Consider the following 27,891-nt stretch of genomic DNA (forward strand, 5'->3'; position numbering starts at 1 on the left):
CTCATCCTGAAGCAAAGTTCTTAACCCGAGGTACTATGTCTGGGTTAGCGGAGTCTGTAACCTGAAGTGTCCGTAACCTGAAGCGTCTGCAACCCGAGGTACCACTGTATATCACAATGTCTGAAATAAGGGTAGAGCTATGTAGAGGCACTGGCTAGCTTCACAATTTTTCCTGCGTCATGGTTGTTGCCGGTGCCTGCTCTTGTGATTCGCTGCCCCCCTGCCTGAGGCTGGGCAGAGCTGAACTGTCAAAGTTAACAGAGTTAACAACGGTTACAGGAATTGAGAGAAGCGTTGGCTGGCTTCGCGGTTTTTCCCACCAGTGTGGTGTAGTGGTGAAGAACCGGGCTCGCGTCTCCGCTCCTCCACATGCAGCTGCTGGGCGACCTTGGGCTAGTCCCACTTATTTGAAGTCTCTCAGCCCCACTCACCTCACAGAGTGTTTGTTGTGGGGAAGGAAGGGAAAAGGAGAATGTTAGCCGCTTCGGGTATCACTACTCCTTCGGGTAGTGATAAAGCGGGATATCAAATCCAAACTCTTCTCCTTATTGTGATTTTTGCATAGCACACGCACGCACACACACACTTTATGATTCGCGATATATTTCCAGGTCGGAAATTATTAAACCGACACCACGATATGGACTTCAAACTGGTTTTGGATGATATATCAATATAGCTATCGCCCCGCCTTACTTACTGCTTCCACAAAATACTTTTCTTTCCCTTCATAGCCTTCTCAGGGAAGTGGGACATCATTCAAGTCATAGTTGCGCAGGACCAAGCTCCGGAACGTCTTCCAATATCAGCACTCAAGCTGAGAGCATGTAAATCCGTAAGGAGCGGCAGCAGCCGTGAATGCAGTTCACCACTAGTTAAGACATTACATGGTAGAAGTCAATAACTGGGGAAAGGGACTGTTTTAAAGTCTGTGAGTTTCTGCAGCTTTCTGCCCCAGTTGGATACACCAGCACTGATATCTGGCCTGGGCTGGCAAGCCGCCATTTTAAATTTCTCACAGTGTCTCCAACATTGTAGTGCTGTCTGAGGCATTGTGGGAAATCAAAATGGCCACCTGCTGCACCTGCATCACGCAAGCCCATGGCCAGGGGCCCACCAGATACAGGAGAACAACTTGCCATATGGCCCCTCAGACTTTGAGGGCCCAAGTTCTAGACTGGCTTGAACCCTCTCAATTAAGCATTGCCTAGAAAGTTAAGGATGGGGAGTAAATAAATCCAAATCACCAGAGAGAACAGATTCTGTTCTTTCACTAGTACATTTGGGACTCCATGCCCACTTCTAAAAAAAAAAAACTGCCTGGTTTTTAAATGCTGCAAAAACATTTGCACCCCAGGGGAAGGCAATATTTTGCATCAGAGGCTTTTGGCAGGTTAGGAGAGGGTGTGATTACACGTCTGTCTTGGTTAGAGGCGAGCTAATTCTACCGTAGCAGATGGAGGAAGTTATCACACTCATATGCAACCCACCTCAAATGCCTGCTAAGCAAAAATAAATCTATTGATCCACAGCAAAGATATTTTCGAGGAGATGCTGTACACAACAACAGGGATTGTCAGAAAAGGGAAAAAAACACATTGCAAGTTTGGGATGGTAACTTGAAGGCACGCTCCCTGCATTTCAGAAACAGATTGAGATGGGGAGAATAAGCACATGGGGCTGCAGAAAAGGCAATCGACAGAGCAGAGCAGGTCATGGGCAGAAATACTCTAAACACCCGTCAACCACGCGGCCATAAAACTCGCCTGACCAGTTCCAATTGGGCAACGCCAGGGAGAATTTATTCCCTATAAGCATTGCTGCAGCTTATTAAGTAGAGAGACACGGCTGTCAAGGAGGAAGTTGCAGGAACACTGGGCTGGTCCAATCTGTTTTGAGCCAGACAAATTAATTGGAACGACTTTCAAACAGTTTTGTGGCTGTAATTCTGCAAACAGTAGTCTATTCATGTCATCTGTACAATGTGTTAAGTGGGTTTCTACATAAACAAGATTCCAGTGGCTATTGCTCAGGCCTGCCCCCTTCATTGCCTACTTGATGACAGGCCTGAGCTAAATCAACCCGGACAGTACCTACAATGCACATAAAACAGATCCAGAACTCACCCCAAACCAGGCCCCTTTTTATAGAAGGGCCCCCTTAGCCCTAGGCAGCCCAGAGAGCAGAACCTCCATCTTTCAGAAAGCATCACTGAGAGGCAAAAAGGCAACTAAGAAAGCTATCTCTGTTAATTTATTAACGAATAACAACAACAACAACTATTATTATTATTATCATCATCATCATCATCATCATCATCATCATCATTATTATTATCATTATTATTTGCCCTAAGGTCCTGGAACAGTTACAACAATTAAAACACCATGTGAAAAACAGTTTAAAACAACTTACAATTAACTGAAATAAAACAGGTCCAAAAAACATCTCTCTCAAGTGTCAAAAGCCAGGGCAACGACTAAAGAAATGCAACAATGGATCATGTACAAAAGCCAGTGGTGTACAGTGCAAATTCCAGCACTAGCTGGTGGTGCAGTAGGGTGGAGACAGCCTCCTGCCACCGGCATCGCTGCAACCTGCCAAGGTGAGCCACCAGGAGTGGTGGCTTGGCCCCGGTGGCGCATACATGCAGCCTTGACCTTGCTGCTGCCTTCTCCACTCGATCCTTATCCATCCATGAAAGCTGCAGCGGTGCTGATGTCCGGAGACTGGCTTCAAGGCTCTGCCCCAACCCGCTGCTGAATGCCATGAAGGACAACAGATACTGCCAACATTCCTTTTGGGCAGTTGCAGGGACATCAAGATGAAAACTCACCCAGTGATTTTGTTCTTATTCCCCTAGTTTTCCCCCAGGCCTGAGAGGGCATGGCCTTGACTGACTCCAGCTACAAAAGCTGAGGCTGTTGAACAAACTACTGGGCTGGGGTTTTGTTGTTATGGGGGGGACGGGTTCTTGCAGTTGGTTTTCTGTATCTTTAATTTAGATTCTGTTGTGATTTGTGTGGAAAGTGTTTGGTTTGTTTTTGTATTTTTTTAACGTTTAATTTATTGTTTATGACTACTTTTCTTCTGTTGTACTTAGGTATTTTTTTTCCATGTTGTAAGCCACCTTGAGCATCTTTCTGAAATGTATGTATAAAAAAGCATACAAAGTTATCCAAATACATTGATAATCCAAACACATACAATATATAAAAGACTAGATAGCCACCACTGAATAAAGCAGGCAACTTTAGCTTTGGCTTTAAAGATCTTGGCTAACTACCCCTAAAGTTTCGGGAGTATCATCCCTCAACAAATATTGGATTACAGACTCTTCATAAATCGATATTTTAAGCTGTAAGGGAGTCACTAGGAGGTCTCTGTGATTGGAGTCGAGAAGAGGGCAATCCAAAATTATGTGATGTATTGTATCTGGTCTTTTCTTTTTTATATATACAGTACTAATTTTTATTCATTTTTCTGTTTTACAATTTCCCAGCGCTGGGCTGAGATGAATGCTGAGAGGAACGCCGGGGGAATCAGTGTTTTAGTGATAAGGTGAGAAGGAAAACAATGTATGTATAAGGTATTTCTTATTTGTTTGTTTGTTTGTTTGTTTGTTTGTTTGTTTGAAATGAAAACAAGGCTGGAATACATCAAAACACTACATCCCAGAAGCAATGTAACGTTAAACTGCCTTCCCCTCCCATGCATCAATTCTGAATATTTTTAAGAGGCATATTAGGCATGTTGCAAAAACAAAACAAAAACAAAAATCTGGTCCACTTTAAAGAAAAAAGACACTGCAAATGTCAAGAGATGCTCTGTTCAAGGTACTGGAATATTTTAGTGCAAAATTTGATAACCCTGCTGCCAAGAGAAAGGCCAACCATCTCTGCTGTGGAAAAAAAAATCTGATATTGCAGTGGGTTGAAGTGAGTCAGAAGCAATGTAAAACCATGGTTTGGCATTCTGTGGATGGATATTGCTGGACCCCCAGCTAGAAACTTGGTTTCAAGTCTACAAGCAAACCATGGTTTACTGGCTCAGGGAGGAAATGGCAAACTGTGCCTTTCCTGACTCCAGGAAGAAGAAGAGTTTGGATTTGATGTCCTGCTTTATCACTACCCGAAGGAGTCTCAAAGTGGCTAACAATCTCCTTTTCCCTTCCTCCCCCACAATAAACACTCTGTGAGGTGAGTGAGCCTGAGAGACTTCAGAGAATGCATAAACCATGGCAAGTCAGTACATGAAACCATGATTCAAAGAGGGTCTGGAAACCATGGTTAAGCAACCCTATCTTCTCTACACATTTGTTAGGCACACATTATATTTCTGCATTCCACAGATTTCAAGTCTTCAGCTTTACTTCCTAATATTCAACCCAGCTTCCCAGAGATTGTAGCACTTGCCAAATGATCTTCTCACACTTCAAATCTTGCTTAGAAGAAGAAGAAAGCTGGTCTCCGATCCAAACTTTGGATTAAGCAGTAAGGATTTTGAAAGATTTGTGACAAGCTACTCAGACTTAAATTAGAAAAAGGGGGGACTCACTTGGCTAGAGTACATGTCCTTTCTAAAGAGACTGTAACTGCCAGAATATTTTAAAACATGTCAGTTTTGATGCCCACAAATTCATTTAAATAAGGCTTGAGTCTTGACAAACTAACAGTATGGTTTCTTCATCCTGTATGAGTGTTTTATTATCAGAGACTGGATAGCAATAAGACCCTTCACGTTTATGTGTTTTAATGCTGTATTTTTAAAAAATAAAAAATAAAATGAGATGTTTTCCTGGACAGGCCTGAGAATTCAGGTGGAAAATGGCATTTGGGCAGATTCTCTGCAAATCAGAAAAATGTCCAGGAAAACCTGGACGTATGGCAAGGGGGTATAAAATATTTTAAAAGTCATTTTAAATAGTTCAGCAACATTTGTCCAGATTTTCACTTTTGAGAATATGGCAACCCTACTTCAAGCAAAAAGGAAACAAAATGATGAATGTAAAGCTATAAGACAATCAAGAGAATAAAACTGATTATGCAATGCTTTTAAGAAACGAAAGCTATAAATCCAAATGGTTTCATATACGAAATTGTTTTATATACGCTCTTACTGTTTAATCGCTTCAATATGTTTCCCGAGAAGTGAATCATGAACGGAACGAGACAAACAAATCATATCAAATGTGTTCAAATACGTTATTTTCTAAATGGTTGGAAATGTGTACGTAGAAGTTTTATTTCCCCTACGCGCACCCCCAAATTGGCAAAAGTACCAGTCACCAGGCGCTGTAGAAGTGGTCTGTTCTCTATCCAACCTCAAGGAACTGCTATATTTTCTGCAGTGTACCCTAAAAGTAGTGCCTGCTTTCTGCTGGTAAACAACAGGCACCCCCCAAATGTAGCTCTGCTGACCACAGGTCCTCTCTTCTTTAAATCAGCCCTTTTGCACGTTTGAAAACGGCTATCACACTTCCCCCATAATCTTCTTTTCTCTAAGCTAAAGATGCCCTGGTCTTCCCAGCCTTTTCCCACATGGCCTAGATTCCAAAGCCCTTATTATCTTCAGCGCTGTTCTGCAAACCCAGCTCCCTTCTCAGTTTCTTGGAGCACGACGTGAAAAACTACCGTAGCTACTGATCTCACATGCAACTGCCATCATTTCCCAGGGAACATTCTCTATTTTCTGGACCCTGCGCTTGGTGAATCAAGGCTCCCCATTTTGTTTTCCGTGTGTGTGTGTGTGTGTGTGTGTGTGTGTGTGTGTTGTGTGTGCTAGACCTGTCACTGATCAGGGTTCAGTTCTCTCTGCAGGGAAAGCCTGCAGGACTTAAATTTAGGATGGCCGCTTACATATCACTAAGGAAACAGGAAATTCATCAAAGAAATCACCTTGAGTCAAAGGACGCAACTTTGCATCAGCTAATTTATACACATAGGTGCAATTTAATATATAATTACTATAATTAATTCAAAAATATTATCATCAAGGCAAAATACCTGGGCAAAGGTTTGCTTAAATAATTTCTAAACCGCTTTGTACAATGACCTCTCTATAAAGCTTACAGGCATATAACAATCACACAAAGCGCATTTGCGTGTGTCATTTTCACCAATGTATTTGTGTTTATGCACGCTTTCCCCCAATATATGCACTTTCAACAATGTCTGGTTATCAAACTGCATAACAAAATTTGGATAATGGTGAAGTTCGAAGGACAGCTGTGTTTCGGTTCACCTACTGATTAAGAAAGTGCTTCAAATTGAATTATTTTCCTTATCCTTATCCTAACCTGATTAGGTGAGAGCTCCCTTGACTCACTCTGGCTGCCAGCCCTTGGTACCTATGTGGGTAGGTCTCAGCCTCCTAAATTGCATTTTGACTACAGTAAACTGCCCAGTGTGATCTTTGGATGAAGGGTGGTCTATACATTTAATAAATAATAATAATAATATAATAATACTATAGTGGAAAAGCAAAGTCTTCCATATGCATAGCCCTGGACATTTTATGGATGCTGCACTGATAAAACTCAACGCATAAGAAAGAAGAACAGTATCGTTAGAAGGGAAAGGACGTCTGCTCCACGAGTCTGCTATGAACACAGCATGTTGAAGCATAAGAAGAGGTCAACGTGCGGCTGACCTGCACTAAAATGATTATGATTTAATTCCGTGTCCTCTGGTTACAGCAGAACTCCTGGCTCTGTCAGCTGCAGTGAGTTATCACAGCAGGCAAGGGGAGGCCAAGCAAAAAGCTGAGAAGCAGGGGCAGTCACTGAGGCAACCTTTACAATTAAATCAGCACACAGAGAGCAGCAGTTTGTTGGCTACAGCATGATCCTTGCAAGGGCTACTGCCAGAGTCCCCAAATGAATGTGTGTGCATCTCGTTTATCTGTTCTTTTCCTTCCTTCTATCCATACCAGCCTCTGCTGGAGGAACATCCTTCCTCAGCGAAGAGTTTCGTTTTGAGTAAAGAAGCTCGCTGGTGCAAAATGCAGCACTTTAAATGTGGAATTGGAAAGAAAGCGTTGCAGCGTGGGATATTCCGGCTCACCCCGCTAGCCTGCCATGGCTTCTATGATTCTGTGGTACTTCATTCTATTCCCCCTCCCCAGCAGTAAGACACTCAGCACGTTCAGTCATCTTCAGAGCATTTGGGGGAACCCCCTCCCGATGTTTTTTTCCAACTTCCACAAACCTAGGGATTTCCCCAAGCATACCGATGCTGCCTGGTTGTTTCTCTGCAGCCCCATTTTGGCCACAAAGCCATTATAACTCATTGCTTAAGTTAATTGCTATTATATTTTACTAGTCTTGTGATTAGTCTCCCCCAGTGTGATGGGGCCAGGTGGTCCAAGCTGTACTCAAACTCAAAGGGTTGGAGCTTTATGAAACCCACAAGTCCCTCCCCCCAAAAAAAACTGACTCCCTCAATTTAATTTGTTCATTTATATCTTGCTGGCATCCGTCTGTCTCGGGAGACAATGGAGGAGTGAGCCGTTGGGGTTAAAGCTAAAATGTTGGAAGGTTGCAGTGCTTGCTGTGGCAACAGAGACCAAAGCAGGGGAGACATGTTTTGTTGCAGTTAGGGCAGATGAAGGTGTTCAATTGTGCTGCTACAAATGCACATTGGCTTTCTTCTTTCTTCACGGAAGTCATTCCTCCTCTGGTCACTGCTCTGGATAAACAACCTTACCGCCTGTCTCCAGGCACTGCGGTCACCTGCAAGGGGTTCCCATGACTGTCTCGCCAGAGTGGTGCATGCTCTGGTTAGCTCCCGCTTGGACTACTGCAATGCGCTCTACGTGGGGCTACCTTTGAAGGTGACTCGGAAACTACAACTAATCCAGAATGCGACAGTTAGACTGGTGACTGGGAGTGGCTTCCGAGACCACATAATACCGGTTCTGAAAGGCCTACATTGGTTCCCAGTATGTTTCTGAGCACAATTAAAAGTGTTGGTGCTGACCTTTAAAACGGCCTCAGCCCAGTATACCTGAAGGAGCATCTACACCCCCATCATTCTGCCTGGACACTGAGGTCCAGGGCCGAGGGCCTTCTGGTGGTTCCCTCACTGCGAGAAGCCAAGTTACAGGAAACCAGGCAGAGGGCCTTCTCGGTAGTGGCGCCCGCCCTGTGGAATGCCCTTCCATCAGATGTCAAAGAGATAAACAACTACCTTACAGTTAGAAGACATCTGAAGGCAGCCCTGTTTAGGGAAGCTTTTAATATCTGAAGGACTATTGTATTTTAATATTTTGTTGGAAGCCACCCAGAGTGGCTGGGGAAACCCAGCCAGATGGGCCGGGTATAAATAAATTATTATTATTATTATTATTATTATTATTATTATTATTATTATTAGTCACATTTGCAGAGTTGGTCTGCCAACAAGCCTGATGCCCATTGTATCTAGTAAAAATTGCAAAACAATTCCCTTTCTGCAGTTGATTCCAAGACCCACCCAGCCCTGATTTCTTAATGGGGTACACTATGCATGTGATAACTCCTTGGGTTTCCATCTTGTGGATGTCTCTTTAACAACAGTTTTAATTGGGTGATCTAAGGGTTCAGCTCCATGCCTCCGAAGGCTTCACCTGCTGTTTATGCCAATTAATCCTCTCTTAAAGGGACAGAAAACAGTCCAGAACTTTTAAGCTTTCTGGCCAGTTGGCAACCCTTGGTTACCAGAAAACTTTTTCAAGGTCTGAAAGCAGACCTTGGAATGCTGTTGTCTGATCCTTACCAGGCTTACTCAAAAGCAAGCCCTATTTATTTTACTTGTAAAACTAACATCCTGGCCACATGGGGCAACAGGCACATCACGCCAAAGATTAACAAAAACAAATGTCTTTTTTTAAAAAAAAACAACACCAGAAAGATATTTCTCATGCACAAGATTTACTCCTTAAAAGTTCGGCCATTACCCACATTGCCCCACCCCAAATAAACTCCAAAACACAATAAAGAAGTCCTTTGCTAGCTTCCTAAAGCTTAAAAAACAACTCAAAACTGGCAAAGCTCTCTAGGGCGAGAATGCCACGGCAAGAGCGAAATCCATTCTTAAACCCTGCAGAGGGTGGAGAAAGATACTTTGGGGGGCAGTTTAGAGGCGGGGGGACACCAGATGGAAGAAGGTTTAAGTGCTCCTTATACTGCTTTCAGTGCTGCCTTCCTAAGAATAAAACTGGCATATTTGCTTTAACTTGTGTTGTGAATTTCATGGGGTGTGAATAGGAACCTTAAGGGCATCCATGTGTTTTGGGACTGGGCAATGGTCAGGCATGATAGGAGTTGTAGTCCAACATGATGTAGGCATGATGGGAGTTGTAGTCCAACAACACATGGAGGGCACCAGGCTTCCCACCATTATAAAAAGCATGGCTCTCGGTCCTATTTATTTATTTACTACATAAATAAGGGTAGAGATGGACTACAAGTTTCATTGTTGACCATGCTGGCTGTGGTGGTCAAACTCCACTGGCATCTAGATGGCCACAGATTTATATAAAACCACCCAATAACGTTGTTCTGTCTCTAGCTTGAGAGCACAATACTAATACTAATACTACTACTAATTTTATTTATTTATACCCCACCCATCTGGATTGTTTGCCCCAGCCACATAAAATGACAAAATGAAATTGAACACACAATATCATTAAATTTGCAGCCCATTTTAGCTTGCGTGCTTTCACTCACGATCCCATTTTGTTTCCACATAACTCCCTGATTTTTATTTTAAAATCTTCTAAAGCCACATTTCAAAGGCATATTTTGATATAGTTAATATTGCCAAGAACTGTGTTGCAATGCTCCAAGAAGGGGGAAAAGAAAAAAAAAAGCCAGGAGATGGGGAGGTATGGGTCAGGTCACTTAGCATACCAGGATTAACAGAGTTCAGATTCCTGGTTCTGACTGAAATCCTGACAGAATGGAGGAGCATCAAACCACTTCGACCTGGGGAAAGCACAGCTTGCCTCAGTCTGTTCTTGTTTCAATCAAGATGGCTACCCTGGCGCAGAACGAGAGAAAGTGCACAGCCGTTGATAACCTAGGGTTGCCATATTTCAAAAAGTGAAAATCCGAACACAAAATTTGAGGGGTTTTTTGGCAAAGTTGTTGAGCTATTTTTAAGGAAACGCACCAAAATCTACATTCCCGACATAAGCTGCCATACATCCGGACATTTCAGCCTGGATAACCACAACCTGCTTCCCCAAAGGTTCTTCCTTCACATCCTCCGCAACAACCTGCGTCTTTTCGAATGTGCTAATACGGAAAGGGAAGCAAGACGCAGCAACTTAAAGGAAAGTTCTTAGGGAGGAACAGAGTCCTGTTTGGACCAGGGTTGGGGAGCGTCCTCAGTTGGGGAAAGACAAGAGCTGCAATATCCCGCTTCAGATACAACAGCGAATCAAGGAGACCCCTGTCGCCTCCGCACTGAGGTAAAGTGCCAACAGACATCTCCACTGCAGTGAAATGCGATTAAGCAATACTCTCATTTAAAAAGGTAAAGGGACCCCTGACCATCAGGTCCAGTCATGACCGACTCTGGGGTTGCGGCGCTCATCTCGCTTTATTGGCCAAGGGAGCCGGCGTACAGCTTCCGGGTCATGTGGCCAGCATGACTAAGCCGCTTCTGGCGAACCAGAGCAGCGCACGGAAACGCCGTTTACCTTCCCGCCGAAGTGGTACCTATTTATCTACTTGCACTTTGAGGTGCTTTCAAACTGCTAGGTTGGCAGGAGCAGGGACTGAGCAACGGGAGCTCACCCCGTTGCAGGGATTCGAACCGCCGACCTTCTGATCGGCAAGTCCTAGGCTCTGTGGTTTAACCCACAGCGCCACCCGTGTCCCTTATACTCTCATTTATCACGAAACAAACCAGGCAGTGGAAAACAGGACAGTTTGAAAGGAGAGCATCTCGCTGACATGTCTTTGGAGCTGGCAAGACTGTGGCGTGGAAGAAATTGCACGTGTGTGCAATCACATGACAGTCAAACAAATCCTTGCTAACCTCCCCACCGCCACCCCCCAATCATACACACAAACCAAAAAGAAAATAAAGATTCTGAGTTTGGAAGGCCCCTTGTTTAGACAGAGGTTCTTAAATTCAGGCCAGCATATAAAGCTTAAGTGCAGCTTTATTGCATTCTTTCACAGAAACCCGAGGAATGTGCAACTAAAACCTGCGATATCTCACTTTAATTCAAGCAATGTGATCATTTGCAACGGAGGAGCTTCCTTCTCCTCCCCTATAAGGAGGACCACAGTGCAGCCATTTTTTGGTGACTGCTTCGGAACAAGCTGCGGCAGGGCTGAGGTGGGCACTTGACAAGGCCTGTGCCACCGACTGGCGGGAGGGTGGCATACATCGCCAACCCCCGGAGCATTCCCCCACCCTGCTGTTAAAGTACAGTCATACCTCGGGTTACAAACGCTTCAGGTTGCATTTCTTCGGGTTGCGGACTGCTGAAATCCAGAAGTACCAGAACGGGTTACTTCTGGGTTTCGGTGGTCGCGCATGCCCAGAAGCGCCAAATCGCATCCCGCACGGATCACGTTCGCAACCCGAGCATCCACTGTAGTCAGATGGAAGAAAGCAAAAGGGACAGCTGTGGGTGAACCCCCCCCCCCTTTTCCACACAACCTGAGGTGCAGGTGGCCTCGGTGGCTAGGTGTAACTACAGCGTAGTGGTTAGCATGCTAGGACTAGGACCTGGGGATCAAGGGTTCAAATCCCCACTCGGCCATGAAGGTCCCTGGGTGACCTTGGGCCACTCACTTTCTCTCTCTCAGCCAAACCTGCCTCACAGAGTTGTTGGGGAGGATAAAAATGGGAAAGAGACGAACTACGCCTGCCACCTTGAGCCCTTTGGAGGAAAGGTGAGGTACAATTGCAATAAATAAACAAATGCAATAAATAAATAAAGCAAGCAAGCCAAAGGAGGTGGCGACTCCTCTGTCAGTCACTCGTTGAGCTTCCTAGCCGAGTGGGGATTTAAACCCTGATCTTCCAGGTCCTAGTCTGACACACTAACTTGGCCCTCAATGGCTGTGGTGAGGAACCTGGCCTGCCCTGTAGAAAACCCTCACTTTTCTGTACCCCCTGTTCAGGAGGAAAGACCCCACAAACTCCAACGCAAGGGCCAAATAATTTAGGTAATGAAGCAATCTGGATAATGTATGTTCAGATGATGATGATGATAATGTAGATTGTGGGAGGCGTTAATGCTCAAAAGAACTCAGAGATGTTATTGCAGTGATCCTTCACAACCGTTGTGTTTAAGCTGATAAAGGCCTCTCTTTCCAATTGTCAGGATCAAGGCCTCTCTTTCCCATTGTGCCTCGTTTGCGTAGCCAATGGGACACCATTCACACACTAAAGGTAAAGGCTGAGCTACCAAAAATTTGGAAGGTAGAAACCTGAAGAATCAATTAGAGGGGGAGACAGTAGACAAGAATGAAAGAAGAAGGAGGAGGAGAAATGGAATCTTCTCACTGAATTCATGAAGTATGCTATAAATGTGCATGAATGTAACAGTTTTTCTATGTGGTAAAATATTAATATATATACACACATAAATGTATAATGTAAGTATTTATAATGTGTGTATGTATTAATATTTTACCACATAGAGAAACTGTCATATTCATCAACATTTATGTTATATTTATTCTTTAGTAAGAAGATTCCATTTATCTTTATTTTTTCCCGCTCTTGTCTACCACCTCTCCCTATGTAATGTGTTCATCAATGTGAGGTGTTGTTTTTAAAGATTCAATAAACTATATTAAAAAACCAGGAAAAATAGCAATAGCACAAAAAAGAGAGGTATGTCCTTGGGGGGGGGGGGGGAATCCCAAGCTTTGCTGAAGTACAAAAAAAGGAACAAACTCAAGGCAGGGGAGGGAAAACAACCCAATTTGGACTGTTTGGTAGCCATCTATCTGCCTAATACCAGGCAAGGATATTTCCTCAGCTAGAACAGAACTGTCTAATCTGAGTGACAGCAGCTCTCCAGGGTCCTGGAGGAGAGGGCTTTCCCATCACCTCCTGCCTGACCCTTTTCCATGGAGACCCCAGGGCTTCTTCTGTAGGCCCTTCTGCATGCATGGCATGTGTTCTCTTCCACGAAACTACAGTTTGGTCAATGCACTGCAATGGAAAGCATAATGCTGATGGTCAACAAAAGAGGTTTAAAGACTCTCTCAAGACAAATCTTTAAAAATGTAGTATAAACACTAAGAATTGGGAAACACTTGCCTGTGAGCGCTCCAATTGGAGAACAGCCTTTACCAAGGGTTTCATGGGCTTTGAAGACACTCGAACTCAGGACGCAAGGGAGAAATGTGCTAAGAGGAAGGCACGCTTGGCAAATCCACACCATGATCAACTCCCACCCGGAAACCAATGTCCCCACTGTGGAAGGACGTGTGGATCCAGAACTGGCCTCCACAGTCACTTATGGACTCATTGTTAAAACCGTATTTACACAAGACAATCTTAATCGGCTATGAGTGATCGCCAAAGAGAGAAGAGAAAGAGATTGGGAAAAGCCTGATGAGGTTACCCAGGGTCTCTTCCGACACTACAATTCTATACTTCTATGACTCTATGATCTCAACCTAATGGCTTGACTGTATTCAGCCCTGCACTTACTTTCCTCGATGTGACGATGGAGGACTAAGATGCCTCGTGATTCATGCGGTAGCACAGCCGCACAAGATGTGTGTCTTTCGCTCCACACGAATCAGCTCGCTCGATGGAGATGTCCGTCGCAAACCTGGCACCCAGAAATCTCCACGTTGTCGCAACTGGACCCTCGCCGGTAGCTAAATGTGCCTTGCGCCCGGGAAATTTCGAACGCTGGAATTGGCCCATGGTGACTTAGGTGTGAAGGAAACAAACTTCTATGCATGCTCAGATGCGATTATAAATTCTATATATTACTATATATTATTCTATATATAAAGGTATTATTATATTTTTACTTTACGTACTCCAAGCTTAACATTTCGCTTTCAAAGCATGTTCCGGGGGTGAATTTTTGGCTTAAATAAACTCCTGTGTTGAATTTAACCCACTGCTCTGACCTGGGAGTTTCTGAGCCTGCAGTTTTGGTGAAGTGAAGCAGGCATAAACCTGATCAAACCCTTGATTGGGAGGCTGGCAGGAACCTCTTGTAAGAGCAGGACAGAACTATCTGCATTTTTAAAAAAGCTTCGGGTCCTGTTTTCAAAAGGCACAATTAACAATTAATCCTATGCATACTTTCGGGGGGGGGATATATCCTCACAACAGTGTTATGGTTATTATTCCTTGAGGCAGAAAGACAGCATTTTTTAAAAACAACAACACCATAATAATATTCCCATTTTACAGATGTGGAACAACGTAAAGAGGAAAATCAGTGGGGCTTAAGGTCATAAGACAAACCCTGATAGATCAGATCAAGGCCTTTCTAGGCTAGCATCCTGTTTCCTACAATGGCCAACTGGATGCCTATGGGAAGCCAACTGTTCTTGCCTAATGTTGCTCCCCCAGAAATTGCTCTTCAGCGCCTCTGATTCTGAAGGTAGTCCACAATGGTGAGTAGCCTTTCACAGCCTTATTAAAAGCACACATGATTGCAGCCAGGTAACTTAGAGACATATGAACCTAGAGTCCTCATTTCCAGGCCTGGTATGTTCTCCTCCCTATTACACAAACTCACTTCAAAGCAAAATTATCAGAGCATCAGTTGTACACTCCCAGATAAGTCTACACCCAGCCTCCTAATTGTGACAAAACAGGCTGCATGTTAGCTTTGAGCCTGATGTGCTAAGGTCAGAAGCTTGGATTTATTATTTATGTAGACCCATCAATTCAACAAGGTGCTTTGTAGGGTGCTGTGTGTGTGTGTGTGTATATATATATATATATATATATATATATATATATATATATATAAAATCCACCTTTAGGAGCTTACAATCTAAAGTTTATCAAATAAGGGAGAATACAACAAAAAGGGGAAGAGCCTGTAACAACATACGAATATTATAAATAGAGGACTGGGACATTGAACTAAAAGGATGAATTTGAATTTGAGGAGGATTATAACAGAGCTGGGAGGTAACAGCGGAAAGATGCTCTGGCAGAGAATTCTAAGCATAAAAGTTGACAAGTGCCAATCAAAGCCCTTCCTTCTAAGCACACATTTGTCACTGTCATGCCATAGCACTTCATCCAAGCTATTAGCAATGCCATTCATTTTTCTTCACTATGGCTGCAATGCTTGATCTTCTCAGAGAACGCTCTTAAGAAGTCAGTGGTATTTGAGATGCATGTGCACTGGGTTACAGCCTTTTGGGCTGTATCCAACATTTGCCCTATTCAAAGTAAGCCCGTTGGAATTAATGGACGTGACAAATGTAGGTCCATGGATTTCAGTGGATCTACTCTGAGTAAAACTTGGCTGCCTATATAGCCCTGCAGTTGGTTTTTGCAATGTTTGCCAGCCAGTTGTTAGAACTTGCAGCCTGCAAGCATCAAGGAATCTTTGCCCTATTCTAGGCATGAGCTTATGGTCTGAAGCTCAACATCAAAAAAACAAAGATCATGGCCACTGGGCCCATCACCTCCTGGCAAATAGAAGGGGAAGAAATGGAGGCAGTGAGAGATTTTACTTTCTTGGGCTCCATGATCACTGCAGATGGTGACAGCAGTCACGAAATTAAAAGACGCCTGCTCCTTGGGAGAAAGGCGATGGCAAACCTAGACAGCATCTTAAAAAGCAGAGACATCACCTTGCCAACAAAGGTCCGTATAGTTAAAGTCATGGTTTTCCCAGAAGTGATGTATGGAAGTGAGAGCTGGACCATAAAGAAGGCTGATCGCCAAAGAATTGATGCTTTTGAATTCTGGTGCTTGAGGAGACTCTGGAGAGTCCCATGGACTGCAAGAAGATCAAACCTCTCCATTCTGAAGGAAATCAGCCCTGAGTGCTCACTGGAAGGACAGATCCTGAAGCTGAGGCTCCAATACTTTGGCCACCTCATGAGAAGAGAAGACTCCCTAGAAAAGACCCTGATGTTGGGAAAGATTGAGGGCACAGGGAGAAGGGGACGACAGAGGACGAGATGGTTGGACAGTGTTCTCGAAGCTACCAGCATGAGTCTGACCAAACTGCGGGAGGCAGTGGAAGACAGGAGTGCCTGGCGTGCTCTGGTCCATGGGGTCACAAAGAGTCGGACACGACTAAACGACCAAACAACAACAACAGGCATGAGCTTTTCCATTCTGTAGTTCATGATGTTCCCTGAGCATCAAACCTTTAAAAGCCAGTGTTCAACACTCTAGAAAAATCATACCAGTCTCAAAACCTGTTGCCAAAGATGCACCATTGCCACAAATAGCTATATTTCTAACTGCTGCTTTCAAAAATGGCCATTGCTGTAAGTATGCAGTCCCCCCCCTCGCTCACCACACTGAAGCATTCCTTGACCTCATCCCACCATTAAACCATTTGATACATGGCAGCAATTGTATAAAATAAGGTCTCCCATTGGCCATCTCCTGAGATTCAGATGTAGCCCATGTAAGTCAATAAAGGATTGGATTGTTTGGAGAATTGCCGAATATTCCACAATCTAAATGGAAAACCGCTTTGTGCATGCATGCCATGTTAGCACAACAGTTGCTATCGTGATTCTTTAGCACTCTACTTGTGTATCGCTGCTCTGTAACCATGGAATCAGTCTACATCACAGTCATAACAGAGAGAGAGAGAGAAAATATCTAGCATCTTCCTGCAGAAGAACAAAACACTCCAATCTCTTAAAACCCATCCATCTTCAATGGGTGGGACATGACCCGCCTTCAAGTCATTCATTGGCACTGCTGCCTCCCTCTTAGTAATATTTGTGTTGACTTAGAAGAAAGTAAGAGAGGAGACATAAATGTACGATAAAAACAAATTAACATTGGGGTCAAGCCTTGCAGGTTGGGATGAGAGGGATCCGGAGCCTCAAAAATTGACAGTTTCAATCTCAAATAGCATGTTGAAATATGTGTAATGAACTACAACAACCAACGCAAGGGAAATGACCAACTCCAAAAGGGTTGTGTCTCCCCATCGAAAACAATAGAGCGCTCTTTTTTAATGCACAGAATTGGCTCCGGTGCCACCTCTGCATATGGATTCCCGAACTATTGTTCTAGAATTCTGGAACACTCCTTTGTGCCGACATTCCCAGATAAAGAATGACATTTGCTCGCAACCGCACCACTGATAATTATCTTTAAGTTTTTACTGAGGAATGTAATCAAGCTGTTAATATGCTGATAGGACGTGTTATCAGCGCGCTTGGATTTTGGCAACTCTTAACCTAATAAGAAAATGTAGCTCTGGGAGCAGTGCACCAGAGCATTATGCTAGATGCTAACAGAAAAGCAGCTGTAAGACATCAGAGATTTAACATGTCAGATCTCAATGTTCCCTTAATACAGGGGTGGTGGGTGAACCTGCGGCCCACCAGATGTTCCCAATCCACCAGCCCCAGCCAACATGACTAATGGTCATGTTGGGTTGATGAGAGCTGTAGTCCAACCCCATCTGGAGGGTCACACGTTTGCCATTCTTGCTCTAATACCTGCCGTTGGGGACCAGAAAAAGACAGTGTTTGCCCAAATTGTGAGTAGGAACATGAAGAGTTTGACCACTGCTCCATTAAGCTAAGTATTTTCCATGTAGTCCAACCACCTGCAACGCAGGAATATCTTGCCCAGTGTGGGGCTTGAACCCACGACCTTGAGACTAAGAGTCTCACGCTCTACTGGCTAAGCTGAGTCCTACCTGGACGTCTTTCCCTAAAAATAGCATTGCAAAGAAAAACAAAATGAAACACTAACAATAAAGTAGGGGCAAAACAGAATGCAATTAAAGGAAACTGGGAGATCGAATACATACTTAAAATTGTTATTTGGAACAAGGCTGCCCTCACTGTCAGAGACAGTATGCAGGGAATTACAAGTGAGAAAAGTGCTTTTGGGGGCTCCCCATCAGCTTCTGGCTGGCCACTATGAGAGCAAAATGTTGGACTAAGTGGGCCTTTGGTCTGATCCAGAAAGGCTTTCCTCAAGTTCCGAATCATTCTTTTGCTCGTAATAATTTTATAAAAGCAAATGCAAGGAATCCAAGTACAGTGGTACCTTGGGTTACATACGCTTCAGGTTACGGACACTTCAGGTTACAGACTCCGCTAACCCAGAAATATTACCTCGGCTTAAGAACTTTGCTTCAGGATGAGAACAGAAATCGTGCTCCGGTGGCAGGAGGCCCCATTAGCTAAAGTGGTGCTTCAGGTTAAGAACAGTTTCAGGTTAAGTATGCACCTCCGGAATGAATTTAGTACTTAACCCGAGGTACCACTGTACATGTTACATGAATGTTCAATTAACGTATGTATAACCTTTATGCGTGCATAAGCCGATTTAGACCACCTCAGACTATTTATGTCAGGCATCCCCAAACTCGGCCCTCCAGATGTTTTGGGACTACAACTCCCATCATCCCTAGCTAACAGGACCAGTGGTCAGGGATAATGGGAATTGTAGTCCCAAAACAGCTGGAGGGCCAAGTTTGGGGATGCCTGATTTATGTGGATTTTAATTTGAACTGTATTGCTATTTAAATGCATGTTACTAGGGGCCGGTTTATGCCTTACGGAGATGAGGGATGTGCTTGTCCACTTTGCAGCCTGGGATGAAAACTGCAGTGTTTGAGAGAAGGAGGGAGGTACATGTGTGTGTGTGAGAGAGAGAGAAACAGGGGAGGCATAGGGGCCGTGGTCCATCAGGGTAAATGGAGCACTGCCCCCCCACACCAGTGTGCCCTCAGTTAGCCCCCACCTGTCAGCCTCCTTACTGAGGACCAATCAGGGAGTGGCTCTGCCTGTCACTGCCTCTGGCTCCACCTCTTGCTGCCTTCACTCCTACCAGTTCCAGTGAGAACCAGCCACCAATGTATTTCTGGGGCAGGCAGCGGGCAGGTGTATTTAATGTTAAAAGGCATGTGATAATCACCCGATAAGATCATGTGACATGGAGAGCACTAATGGACCATTAGAGATATGGAATCAGTGAGACAGAACAGGTCAACTCGAGGCACAGAGGTGTTTTATTTTGTCTTGTTAATTGGTGGTATATAAATTTAATAAATGAGGATGATGTAACACTGGGGTAGGCAACTCAGCACCGTCCAGACTACAACTCCCATCATCCCTGACTTTTGGTCATGGTGACTGAGACTGATGGGAGATGTAGTCCAACAGCCGCTGCCTAGAAACCGCTTTCCCACCCCTGTTTAAAACAACAAGCTGGTTATTGATGCAGCAAATGGGATTCACTGATCAATCTTCATGCAACTACTAGTATTTAATAAAATAAAATAAAATATTTCCACTCCTGTTGATTTTACGGCATCTTATCTGACACTGAACCCACTGATGACAAAGGTTTATTTTTATTTATTTTTAATCATGAATTCAGGAAGCCACTTTCAGGAAGAAGAAAAATAATAAAAACTCATTTCAATAATACATCTGTTTCTTTTTCAAGACAGCCCTAAGGATCCCAGCAGGTGACGTTATTTAAAATTGTGCGCTTCCCTTTCCCCAGCGCCCCCATTTAAGAAACAATGGTGATTTACGTCAATGTAACGATTCCTCCTTTTAAATTACCAATACAATTCTATATTGCTTTCTGCTTCTTTATACCCATGCCAATGGATATTTGCTTAAGGCCACTTCACGTATTACATTTCAAAGTGTACGCTTAAAAAGAAATGTTTCACAGTACTCTTAGAAATGCCAGCATAACGGACACACAAGGCAGTGTACGTGGAGTATCAACACAGTCTTCAATCCAGGAACACACCATGCAAGATGTGCCTTCGGATCATGGCTTTGGGACATCTGAATACCAAGATGGGGCACCTTTGGCTCCCAGATGTTGACAGGCTGCAGCTCCCTCCAGCCCCAGTCAACATCTGGAGCTGTAGTCCAACAACATCTATAGGGGAACAAGTTCCCCACATTCCTGTTAATGGGACCCTGTTTGTTCCAAAAGCAAAACTCCCTATTTTCTCCAGCATTACTTTTCCTAGAGCTTCCAAAACTAATGCCCTTTTTAGCTAGAACAGTAACTACATCGCAAATTGGAACGCAATCTTGGGGCTGCAGCACGACATCTTACCAAAAACAATAGCAACCCAGTATCCACACCTGAATGCTGACAGCATATGGCTTCATTAGTCAATTTCTAAATGCTTCCTGTGACATGACGATGCCAACGCAGATATACCTGCACCAGTCAATTTGTTCCCGCTGATTTATTCCTTTTATACCATATCAGAAAAGACAGCGCAAATATTTCTTAAGTCTGATGTATCATCACCAAACAATGATGTTCCAAATTCATGACTCTTTACTGTTTGAGGAGGTGAGCAGCTCGGCACAGTGTGGCTCTGCTGGGAATTTGCTTCTTCCAGAGGCTTTTTTCTTTTATTTGCAAGGGAAAGATTATAAACACCCTGGCTCCTATCGACCTGCGCAAAAAGGGAGGTGAATTCAGCATCCTTGCAAACCTAGAGCAGTCCTCCTTGTGTTGCGATCAGAACCTCCCAGCTTCAAACCCCCCGATATATCCAGTTTAAAAAAATGGTTCTCAGAAAACATAACTAAGAAAAGCCTCCGGCTGAAAACTTGCAAAAGCTGCTGTCAGTCAAAGTACACAGCACTGCAGTGAGTGGTATCCTGCAAGAGAGAAGTCGGTGGATGTGGTCGAAAACACACTCGCAGTGTTTCCAGGTATCTGCTTACAGGACAGAACATATGTGCTCAGACCACGTCCACCACAGAATGCCTGTCTGCCTTCACCAGCTTTCTATGTTCATTGCCAATTCTGCTCAAGATCGCAGAGACAGGATCAACAACACCTTCTTGGGTTGAGTTCCTGCACATTGCAAGACCCAAAGTCTTTTCACCTGCATCTGAAAAGCTAATGCGGCCCAGCAAGATAGCAGATCTCAGGCAAGCAAGCTTAGTCAATCCCTGCCAAGACATGTGGAAAGTCAGTCTTTCTTGGTCTCCCCATCTGTAAAATGGGAATAGCAATCACACAAGATTATTCTGAACCTAAAGGCTGCAAGCTACTTTGTTTGTGTGATGTGCCATGTAAATAATCATAACAACAAGGGCTTTTCTAAAAGGCTGCCAAAATATGTCTACAGGCCCAGATAATATTGCAGGTTATAATATTGCAAGTTTAACATTACTTCCAGTTTCTTAAGCCTAAAATACTCCCATCTTCACCAACCAAAACTGTAACCTTCATATCGTATCCTTTGGAGTAAACCCAGGGAATTGCCGGAAATAATTCCAAGAGAAAGGATTGGGATCCAAGCTTCCATATACCATTATTCAGTTCATGTTCCACAGTACTAATTTCTGGGGTTTAGATTCTGATCATACATTTTTTCCTACTTGAACAGATAACTAGTTTAAATAGTGCGCAGAGGAATGTAACATGTGAAATTGAAACAAGGATGCACCCCAGATCTTGTCTACTTCCTAGCCAATTCATAAAGCAGGCTGGAGTATCTCAAATGTATATTTATAATACCATAATGTCAGTGCAGGGAAACGTTCGTCATGGTTATGCACTTCATACCCTCAGTTAAATCATGGCAAGATGCCTCAAAATCAAACAAGAATCTTAGTCCATATTGATAAGCCAACTCCCCCCCCCCCACACACACACACACTACATACAACTGACAACAATTGCTCGGGTGTTTATATGGCCAAGTAACACAGCTGTTCTCTGAAAGTCCAATTACATTCCACTTTCACAGTCCTGCCCTGTAAGCCTTTCCCCATCAACCCTACAGAGGTGCGCATTTTAAGGCCTACTAAAACGTTACTTCATCCCCAGGAGTCTGGGGTGAAGCTATTACATCCACAGACCCCACACTTGCGGGCCAGGAGATTTCATGGTCAAATATACACTGGGTTCCCCAGTTCATTCATTTATTACTCACGAGCTCGAAACCCATTCTCAGTATCACCCCAAGCAGAATCCAGTGGGGCCAGGCAACACCTGAGCCAATTTGACACCACCTCTGCCAGATGCATCTCCCACACTCAATTGAGACTGCTTTATTATCAACATTATTTTTAAAGCTAGCTTTCATGCTGCCTGGGTTCTGGATGGTCTCAGGCTCTAGACAACTGTTTTCCACCACCTCTTAACCCTCTTAAGATTGTGACATGCAAGTTATGCCCTTTTCGTGAGGGGAAGACAAGGAATCGTTAAGCATCAGGATGCTTTTAAAAAGTGCATACGGACAACTTTGTCGATCGTGCAGGCCGTAGAAAGCAGCAGAGAGCCAGGAAGTCTCAGAGTCTGGGTACCATATCTAAGAATCTGATGCTGTTCTTTCATTGATACATGACCGGCCTGTTTGGGATTTTGTGTGGTGCATGCATGCGAGGGAAGACATGAAAAAAGTAGCTCATCATTTGTTTTTGCCATCAAGGAGCCAGGCAATTACAGCAAAAGATTGGGGAGATTCAAGAGCTGGACAAGTGTAGCATTATTATAACCCAAAGGCATCATGAGCCCAATTCTCCTGAGGCTGCAGAGGTGGCAAGACATGTTTTCTTAAGCACAGGAAATGAGAAGAAAATATACAGTATAGGGTTAGCCTTATTGAGTATGGAAGGCAATGGCGCTACCTGGGGACGCTCGTGTCTCCCAGGATGAGCAACATGTGAAAACAAAACTAATGGGATTCAGACCATATCGTGGTGGGTTTTCTTTTGAGGAGAAATCATGCCTTCATTCTCACAAAGCAGGCAAGACAGCCTCAACATCTACGTGAACAGCTTAGCCACCTGCCTCAGCATCAGCAAAGCCCTCCATCCAAGGGCCATGTCATGCCTTCCAAGACATCTGTCAAACAAGGGGGGGGGGAGGGTTTCCATCCAGCTCGAAGCCCAACCTGCCACAGACACCTGCACAGCCTGGAACCTCTCAGTGCCGCGGACGTGTGTGTATGTACGACGCGAACACTCACCCAGTCCTCAAAGTGGCGGCTCCCGTTCTGCAGCAAGTCCTCAAACTGGATGGTGCAGTTGGCCACGAAATCGTCGTACCCAATGGGGGCATCGTGGAAAACGGCCATCTCGATCTTCCGGCCGTTGCAAACATCCGTGACAAACTCATCGTTCCAGGCAGGGCTGTTGGTCTTCTGCTTGGTCGAGGTCTGGCCGATCCGGGAGTCGTCCACATTGAGGGCAATGTAAGGGTCCAGCAGGAAGGTCTGTGGTTTGGGACCCACCGCATGCCGCAGGGACCAAGCTGTGGGCTTGAGATTCACCGCTTCGCAGATTTTTATTTTCAGCATGCCATTGAAAACCACCATGGTTAGATGGCTTCACTAGTTGTTGTTGTTTTTAATTTTCCCTGGGATTAAAGCACACACTCTGAAGTGCGGAGGGATCCGAGGAGATTTCTCCAATAAATAAGAAGGCAGGTTGGAGTGGAAGGAGGTGCAGGCTTCAGAACAGCAGGGCGGCGGGAAAGGGGGGGGGCTCTCTCCTTTTGTTGCTTTTTTCTGCTACCTGTGATTATTTAGCCCTTCCTCTCGCGACGCCCGGGGAATACACACACGCCTGCATGCAGACATGCATCGAGGTCTCGTCCTTTCTCTGCCTGTGTGTGTTTCCTAACGGAAAAACAAGGAAGGGACGGGAGGGGAGGGGAGGGGGGGAGACGTCCCTGCTTGCAGGAATCCAAAATGCAATCGGAGCAAAATCAGAGGAGCCTCTGGATAGAGAGAAACAGACTTTCTTTTCCCCCCTCCTCCTCCGCACCCCCCCCTTTTTTTAGATCATAATCCTGGATCAGTCTTCTGCACACAAACACACACACACAGAAAAACAATCCGAAGCTCTTGCACACGCTAGTGCTGTCTTGTCTGTGTGCGGCGGAGGCGGCGGCGGCAGCGGCAGCCCAGGAGGAGGGAGGAAGAAGGGGGAGTTTGAAAAATAATAACAAAACCCACCCAGAAGCAGCAAAGCGAGCGAGCCGCCCTGGCTGCTCCGCCGCCTCCCCGGCTGGGAGACGAAGCAGCAGAGAAATCACACAGTCCAGCCCAGCCAGGGAACCTTACATCCGCCTCGGCTGCAGGAGGCTCCTCGCCGCCTTCTCCTCCTCCGCCTCCTCCTCTTCCAAGGCCAAGGATCCAGTGGATCGAATCCAAGGCATGGGGAGAAGCGGCTCCGGATCGGACTGCTCAGCGCGGGAGTTCAACTTACGGAGCTTATTTTTTAAAAAAAATATAATAATAGATCTAGAACAAAAATAATAATATATTTCGCCAAACGACCCAAACCAGCACGGCGATGGGTTGCTCTCTCTGTCTCCGGCTCGCTCCCTTGGCACTCGCTCTCCCCGCGCTCGCTCTCTCCGGGCGCTCGCTGTTTTTGCGCCGCTCGCCCGCCTGGTGTGTCTGGCGCTGGGCTGGAGGAGCCCTACCCCACCTCTCGCTCTCTCTCTCGCTCGCTCTCTGGGTCTGTCTCCCTAATGCAGGAAATGCGCAAAAGACGTCAGTGTGTGTGCCTGCGAGCGAGGCAGCGCGAGTGCGCGAAGAGAAAGTTTTTGCCTGTTGGGGGAGCACTTTGAGCGATCGCCGGCGAGCAACAGCTCCGAGCGGGGAAGGCAAAGGAGAGCAGCCGCCGCCGCAGCTGCTTCTCCTCCCGGGGTCGTGACTTTCAGCCGATCCCCGGGCGCAAAGGGGCTCCGTGCGCCCCGCTTTACGCGCGCCTCGCCGCTGCGTCTCCAAGTGCCGCTTCTTTTCAAACCGGGCCGCTTTCGCCTTGCCTCTTGCTCGCTTGTTTTTCCTTTAAAGACCTTTCTCTCTCTCTCTGGTTCGCCTACCTTATCACCGGCCTGGGAGCCTAAGGGGGCTCCCTATCGGGACACTCCTCTTGGAAAAGGCAATCAAAGGCGATAAAAGAGTAGCCACGACAATGATGACTCCGTTCAAATCGCAAGCAGGGCAAAGGGAACCGTCGACGCCCAGCCCCTCAAATCCCGCTCAAGGCGAAGGCTGCCAGACTTCTTGTCAAGCACATAGCGCGTCAAAGTCAAGGAACAGGCCTCTTCGCGTCTGAATTTGGCACACAAATGGGCCAGAGAGATGTTCTCACAGGCCATAGTTAAAAGACTATGGGACTCGCTGCCACAAGAGGCGACGGTGGCCATCAGCTTAGATGGCTTTAAAAAACGGATAGATGAATTCATGGAGGAGGGCTGCTAGCGCTGATGGCTATCCTCTATCGCCGCTGGAATAAAAGGAGGTTGGAGGGTCACCTGTCATGGATGAGATTCTTACATTGCAGGGGGTTGGACTAGATGTCCCTTGGGGGTCCCTTTCCAGCTGGGCAATTCTATGATAACAGTGGATGGGAATCACAGGTGGACAGAGCCGTGTTGCACTTGCGTGCTTCCCACAGACATGGGGTTGGCCGTTGTGAGAACAGGGTGCTGACCTTGTCAGGATTTCGGTCTGATGGAGCAGCCACCTCTTATGTCCTTCTGCATAATCCATATGAAGGCCAACAAAAAATTGCATGAATCATCCTAGAATTAGAAAGGACTCTGAGGGTCATCTAGTTTAACCCCCTGCAAGGCAGGAATCTCAGCTAAATCATCCGTGACAGATGGCCATCCAACCTCTGCTTAAAAACCTCCAAGGAAGGCGAGTCTATCTAACTCCCCCCCCACCCCGTTAAAATAAATAAATCAATCAAACTATAAAAATCAGCAACACAAGCAAGGAGTGGTGCATTGTAAAAACTTATCTGTGCCCAGGACTGATTACATCATGCTAATGTGGCCTAGGAAGGCTTTTGCTCTGCAGCAAAAGAATGGCTACCTGATCCTTGGGGGGTTGGGTTTTTTAAAAAAATGATGCTGATGTTTTCAGCAATAAAACATGATTTTATTATGCTTACGAGCCAATTTGTGGCCTAAAAGCAGCATAGCAATATAGATACACATAAATAAATTTTTAAAAGCTAGGAAATCTACGAGCGATTACCAGCCTGGCAAGGTTTTAATTCTGTGAGAAGGAACAGGATTGTATGAGTAGGAATGACCGTAGCTCACCTTCGAAATGGCCCTGCTGACTGTGGCCCCCATGGGGAGTGTACAGAATTCAGCCTCACACGGACATCTCTGCACAGAACTAGGCCTCATGCACAAACATCCTGGCCCAAAATTTTGCTTTAATACTGATGGCCCTATGAAGTACCAGGACTAACAGACATATATATCTCTGTCAGGGCTGGATTAAGAGCTTTAGGGGCCCTAAGCCCTGAAAACATTACAGTGCCCCCGCCATATGTAATTCGAAATTGAAACAGCACTAAACCATAACAAAAAAGTTTATTTTTCAAAATGGCACAAAGCTTACAAGGATGCTGAGATGCAGATGCATTTGAGTTGCCAGCTTTGTTCTGGCAAAATGTGGGGCGGGGCGGTTGGGAGGCAAATTTTATGGTGCTGAAGCCTAACAGGATGGCCCCTCTTTAATTCCCCCCCTCAAACACACACACATGAATTTTTAAATCTGTCTCTACTTGGCTATCCAGAGCTTAAATACCTGACCTTTCACACACCCTTTCAAACACATCCATTTGGAGAGGATCCCTAACTTGGCACACACAGAGAGAAGACCTGAAATCCAGGACAAAAACTATCAATACAGGAATTAGCCTTTTACATTGAAATACGGGACGATCCTGTATTATACAGGACAGGTGGCAACCCTAAATGTATGTAACGTGCAACACATGGCAGGATCTGATGACCTCACATTGTTTCGATTTATGTTACAGTAGTAGGATGCTCCCTGTTTTAGGTGGGGATACTTAAATTTTAGGAAAGGTGCAGAGAATTGTGTAGAGAAAGATGCAGGAGACAGGAAAGGAATGGCGAAGAACTGAAGAGAAGGGTGGAAAAGGAGCAGGGGAGACAGAAACAGAAATGACTCTGAAGAATTTAGCTACAGAAGTCTTGGCTTATATTGGAGCAAGAGGATGTTTTGTGCACTAATTTTAATTACTGTGTTAGGTGTTATTCTTGTTCCTGTTTAGTATTAAGCTGTTCAATGTGTCTGTATTGTTTTATAAACACTTGCATGGATTTTTAAAAAAATGATAGATATTATTATTATTTCTAATATGCTTTTTTAACCATTGTACTTAATTGTTCGCTTGAGATGTGAGTCACTCGGGGCACAATGTTGTGGGAAAGTGGCATTCAAGTAAACAGACATTGGTGATGATGATGAGTAATAAAAAATAACAGGGAAAATAAGAGAAGAGTGTGGAGTGGAGCAAAGTTCTGACTTTCCCCCCATGATAATATATATATATATATATATATATTATTTAAGAAATGTCTCAATTTTTGGGTGCCCCTTGCTTTGCTGGGGCCCTATGCTTGGTCTGCCTAGTGGGTAATTCTGCACAGGTCCCTGTACAGAATTCAGGTTAGAGTGTGGTGCTGATAACACCAAGGTTGCAGGTTCAATCTCCATATGGGACAGGTGCGAAGTCCTCAAGGTCCTTTGTAACTCCACAATTCTACAATCTATGATCCATGCACAGAGCTGTCGAACAAAGAAATCCAGGCCTTCTTTGCAGAGATTTTAGCCTTGCTTGCTTCCAGAGATTTGCATACACAAACACACAGTCAGTGGTTCTACAATAATATTGTCACCGGTGGCTTGTGTGTGCATGTTTGCTTTTGGAAGGGGATG

General features: G+C 44.9%; 1 protein-coding gene across 1 annotated transcript in view; it reads right to left on the reverse strand.

Annotated features, from left to right (window-relative positions):
• Positions 1-24,768, reverse strand: part of PRKCE (protein kinase C epsilon) — a 323,740-nt gene extending 298,972 nt beyond the window's left edge. The window contains exon 1 of the mRNA XM_028724832.2: positions 23,137-24,768. Coding sequence (XP_028580665.1) covers positions 23,137-23,484 — 348 coding nt within the window. The 5' untranslated portion in view covers positions 23,485-24,768. The remainder of the gene's footprint in view (positions 1-23,136) is intronic.
• Between the last annotated feature and the right edge of the window lie 3,123 nt (positions 24,769-27,891).

Source organism: Podarcis muralis, chromosome 3 (assembly GCF_964188315.1).
Source record: "Podarcis muralis chromosome 3, rPodMur119.hap1.1, whole genome shotgun sequence".
NCBI lineage: Eukaryota > Metazoa > Chordata > Lepidosauria > Squamata > Lacertidae > Podarcis > Podarcis muralis.